The sequence below is a fragment of the Camelina sativa genome, chromosome 2 (assembly GCF_000633955.1).
Source record: "Camelina sativa cultivar DH55 chromosome 2, Cs, whole genome shotgun sequence".
Classification (NCBI taxonomy): Eukaryota; Viridiplantae; Streptophyta; class Magnoliopsida; order Brassicales; family Brassicaceae; genus Camelina; species Camelina sativa.
This window is the reverse complement of record NC_025686.1, coordinates 16,306,254-16,311,071: the sequence shown is the minus strand read 5'-3', so window position 1 is coordinate 16,311,071 and position 4,818 is coordinate 16,306,254. Positions and strand designations below refer to the sequence as shown.

General features: G+C 32.6%; 1 protein-coding gene and 1 pseudogene across 1 annotated transcript in view; both read right to left on the bottom strand.

Annotated features, from left to right (window-relative positions):
* Positions 1-899, bottom strand: part of LOC104752895 — a 15,116-nt pseudogene extending 14,217 nt beyond the window's left edge.
* LOC104752885 (putative F-box protein At1g32420) overlaps positions 1,947-4,818 on the bottom strand; it is a 3,791-nt gene continuing 919 nt past the window's right edge. The window contains exons 2-3 of the mRNA XM_019230680.1: positions 4,215-4,539; positions 1,947-2,028 (exon numbers count right to left, since the gene is read on the bottom strand). Of these exons, the coding sequence (XP_019086225.1) occupies positions 1,947-2,028; positions 4,215-4,539 (407 nt within the window). The remainder of the gene's footprint in view (positions 2,029-4,214; positions 4,540-4,818) is intronic.

The following is a 4,818-nucleotide window of genomic DNA, read 5'->3' as shown; positions in this document are numbered from 1 at the left end:
TAAAAACCCTATGAAAAACCCTAAACCTAACAAGCAAACTACTCAGACATGTTTAATCAATCACAAAACATCTCTCTGAATAATAAGCAATTGATATTAAGAAGTAAGGAAGGGAGTTCAAGAATCTTCTCTCTACAGATGAAATCAGATCTATCTCTCCAAAGCTCTCAATATCTCTTCTGGTTGCAGAATAATACTTAGGTCTAAACAATGACCATAAAAATCCTATAAATACTCTAAAACACGTCTTGGGCCTTAATGGCAAATAAGGAAAACTTGGGCTTAATTTGTAATTCTTCAAAAGCTTTTGAGACAACTTCCGTTTGTCTTTGTGGCACCTGCATCGATCGATGCTGATATTGCATCGGTCAATGCAAAGTCTTGATCACGTCTCCAAGTTTTGTTGATCAGCCTTCATGCTTTGATTATGCAGCCAAATCATCCTCTTTTAGCTCCTTTGTGTTCCATCCATGCCAATGAGTACCTAAACCTATAAAGACTCAAAAACCACCTAGAAAACAAATCAAAAGACTCAAAAAGCACACTTATACCATGGTTAAAAACCACAAAAACCATGATATATCAACTCCTCCAGACTTAGCCTTTGCTTGCCCTCAAGCAAAACAGAAACTTAGGCCTGTGAAAGAGGTTTGAAAACATGGAATTCACTCAACTGCAGGTAACTGTTTTTCGCACTCTTCATCGCCTTGATCTTCAGAACTTACTTTATATACTTTGTCAATTGAAAAGCATCAACATTCCTTACTCAAATCCCACAATCCTCTGGAATCTCTAGTCTCACCATTGTCATCTCATTAAATAAATTAAAGCAAGTACAGGTGAGTTCTTACCTTGGTGTATCCATCAGTGGCATATGAACTCTCTTCAGGCCAAGACATTCTTCATACATCTCCTTTCCTCTCCCTTTTCTCACTTCCATTTTTTTTCTTCTTTTCTTATCAAAGGTGTAAGCGAATACCGGGGTCATCGGTAATTTACCTACCCCTCGCTTCCAAGCTTTGTGTGATCATTTGACTCAAGAGTAGAATAATGGGGTCACTGGTAATTTACCTACCCCTCTAAACTGATCAAAATCATTTCATCTTTTATTTTATTCTCCTCTTTTTTTCTGATCATTCTCTTTTTTTTTAAGCACTGAAGGGAAGAGAGAGGGGAGACATACTTTGAAAAATTGCACTATCTTGTATGGCCCGAAGAAGAAGTCTAGTCCACTGATTTCCAACTCCAAAGTAAGATATTAAGTCCGGTTAAAATCCTGATAAAACTGTGAGACAACGTTAGTTTAACCAGATATCTTTTGGATAAGGGCTTTCAGGATTGTTGATACAGCTCATAGTTTTTCTGAACTTCAGTTCTGAGATCAAGCGTAATCAAGATTCATAAGAGTGTTAGCCAAAGAACAGAAACCATTAGTTAGAGATCCTAATTCCAAAAAGAAAAATTTAAAAAATTTGACCCAAAAATATGGTTTTGACTGACACAACTGAAACTAAGAAAGAAAAAGTAGTTAGTTAGTAACTAGCCTCCCCCAGACTTAAACAACACTGTCCCCAGTGTTATCAAGCCTAAGATTGACTAAGAAAGAAAAATCAAATTGAAAAAGTAGTAAACATATGAACCAGTTTCGTGTTACCAACTGTTAGCCTCTGTGTCGACCGATGCAAAGGTTGCATCGATCGATGCAGAGCCAAATCGTGCGAAAATCCAACGTATCCTGTTAGCCGCATGTTAGTTGTGTTTCTCTCATGGTTCTCAGCACTGTTAAGAATCACTCAAACACAACATTAAATGCAACATGATAGATAATGGTTCATAATGCAATACAAGTTCAATCTGAAACAAATGACAAACTGACTCAAGAAAACATAAAAATGACTCAAAGTGAAAGAGAAAAAGGATAAAAGAAACCGTAAACAGAAGTAGGATCAATCCTCAGAACCAGCATCACCATCAGCATCGCTACCACTAGCTCCAGCAAGGGGAGGAGAACGAGAACGGGATCTGCGCCTAGTGGGACGGAAGCAAGCAAAACGAGAAATAACAATTATAAATTAATATATTTTATATAATAATTTTTAATTTATTTAGTTTTCAAATTCCTAATTAATTAATTTTTATCTAATTAATTTATAATTTTGTTTAGAATATTTTTTCTTCTTCTTACGTTTTATACAATATATGATCTAATTACATTAAATTTGTTATTAGATAGAATATAAAAATTTAAAACACTTAGTTTTGTTTTCTATAATTAAACAGAGGTATATGTCTATATGGTATGTTAGTGTATATTTTTATGTGTATACATTTTTTTTTTTTGAATATTAAGAATGTATTATAGTATGTGTAATATTTTGTAATTCATATACTAAATAATTTATAAGTTAATTTTCCAAACTATGACTACAAATCTATAGTATATGAAATAAACTAATAGTTTTAGCATTGTTTCTATAGTCCAAACCCGTCATGCTAGACGGATCACGCAACATGTCAAAGATTTTTAGTCTGCAAAAACTCATTATACAAAACCCGTGAAAGTAAAATATAATATATGAAGCTAAAAGTCACTTTTTATCAAATCAGTTTTTCAAAGTTTTAAAGAATAATATATTTTCACTCACCTCCTTATAAAATAAGGAAATAAAATCTGTATACATTTACAATTATATTTGTTACCTTTTAAAACACTTAGTTTCTAGTTAAAAAATCAAATATAAGTAGAGTTAATTTGTTTATTAAATTAATTATTTAATAACAATGGTATGCCTGTAAATAAGTGTCAACTTGAGGATTTATTTTATAAATGTCTCCAAAAATGTATATATAGATAAATGTTTTAAAATTTTATCCATTTTGACTATGTCTCGAAATTGAAAATAAATAATTGTCATTATTTAAAAAGACTATTTAATTGTAAATAATATTTAGAACATAAAAAAAATGTATCAGCAAAACTGAAACATGTCCATTTTAATCATATTGATATAATTAATAAAGATGCAACATTGACATGCACAAACAAACAACACCTTAACAAATAACGATTCATTATTGCAAGTTTTTTATCCATTGATCCAGAGAAGAGCTCTCATTACATGAGGAATGTGTTTTAGTGCATATATATTCAGTGCAAAAACCAAAGAAGACGTTTAGTATTTTTTTCATATATAAATAAAGAAGAACCATAAAGCTCTATTGGAAAATTCTTAACTAATACAAACGCATTGTGTTCTCAACATAATCCGGGACATTCCAGATTATACTATCGGTATGCCTTCCCTTGGGATAAATGCTTTCAAGGTCCACAAATCTCAAATTTTTTTGCTTTGGATCACAATATAAGGCAGTGCGGATGTCTCTAGTACGAGACGAACACTTGGCCAGAACGATCTCACCACCACTAGAAACACCCTTGCTACACAACCTGTTAAAAAAACCAGTGGAAACTAAAAAATTATAATTATTAATTAGTTTATGAAAATTTATAATTATTTAATTAGAAAGAACTAATGTGTTAGATTTATTTATTTTGATGTATTTAAACTGTTTTCTTACTATGATGTTTTTGAATTTTATTAATTTTGACTATGTTTCTAAAATGAAAACAAATAATTGTTATTGTTTAAAAATAATATTTAATTAGAAAATAATATTTAGAACATAAAAAAAAAAAGTATTAGCAAAATTGAAACATGTTATTGACAAAAAAAAAATTGAAACATGTACGTTTTAATCATTTTGATATTAAAGAATAAAGATGCAACATTGACATGCAAAAACAAACAACACCGTAACAAATAAACGATTCATTATTGCAGGTTTTTTTTTTTTTTTTTTCATTATTGCAGGTTTTTTCTCCATTGATCCAGAGAAGTGCTCTCATTACATGAGAAATGTGTTTTAGATCTGCATATCTAAACCAAAGAAGACGTTAGTATTTTTTGGACTCTATCTAAACCTTAACCTTAAACTTGTGAGCCATATAAATAAAGAAGAACCATAAGCTCTATTGGAAAATTCTTAACTAATACAAACGCATTGTGTTCTCAACATAATCCGGAACAGTCCAGATTATACAATTTGTATGCCTTCCCTTGGGATACATGCTTTCAAGGTCCATAATTCTCAATCTATTATTCTTGGGATCATAATATAAGGCATATAACTTGTCTTTACTGCGGTACGCACACCTGGCAAGAACGATCTCACCACCACTAGTAACACCCATGCTACACCAAACCTTAGAATAATTTATCTCATGACTATAGAAAATCTGGGACCATCCTTGTGTCTCCATAACCCAAATCTCCACGCCCTTCTCGCAGCACACGAATCCTAACTTCCCTTGATAGTTTATCAGAGACGAACGATAATCCATCAATGTTTTAGGAGCTTCGACATTATAAAACTCCTCGGACCTAACGTCAAAACTCATCAATTTATATAGAGAAGTAGAGTCATACTGATCAGCAATCCCTGCTTGGTAATAGATTTCCCCGTTGATGCAAACTGCACCTTGCGTCAATGGATGGTGAGATTCAACACCTTGGATGGACTTCCACTTCGTATTTGTTTCTCCCAATGTGAAAACTCGACAAGGCTGCTCCGGATTGTACTTTGGTAGGAACAATACTTTATATTGTTTCTCAAGAGGGTCGTATCCGATGAAACTAGTCTCCATGTACATGGTTTTCTTCTTTGGTAAGTACAAGGACTGCCTCGTGGTAGGGTTATATAGAACTACCTGACCAGATTTTGACCAACAACAAACCAAGCCGCGGAGGTAATGCCGAA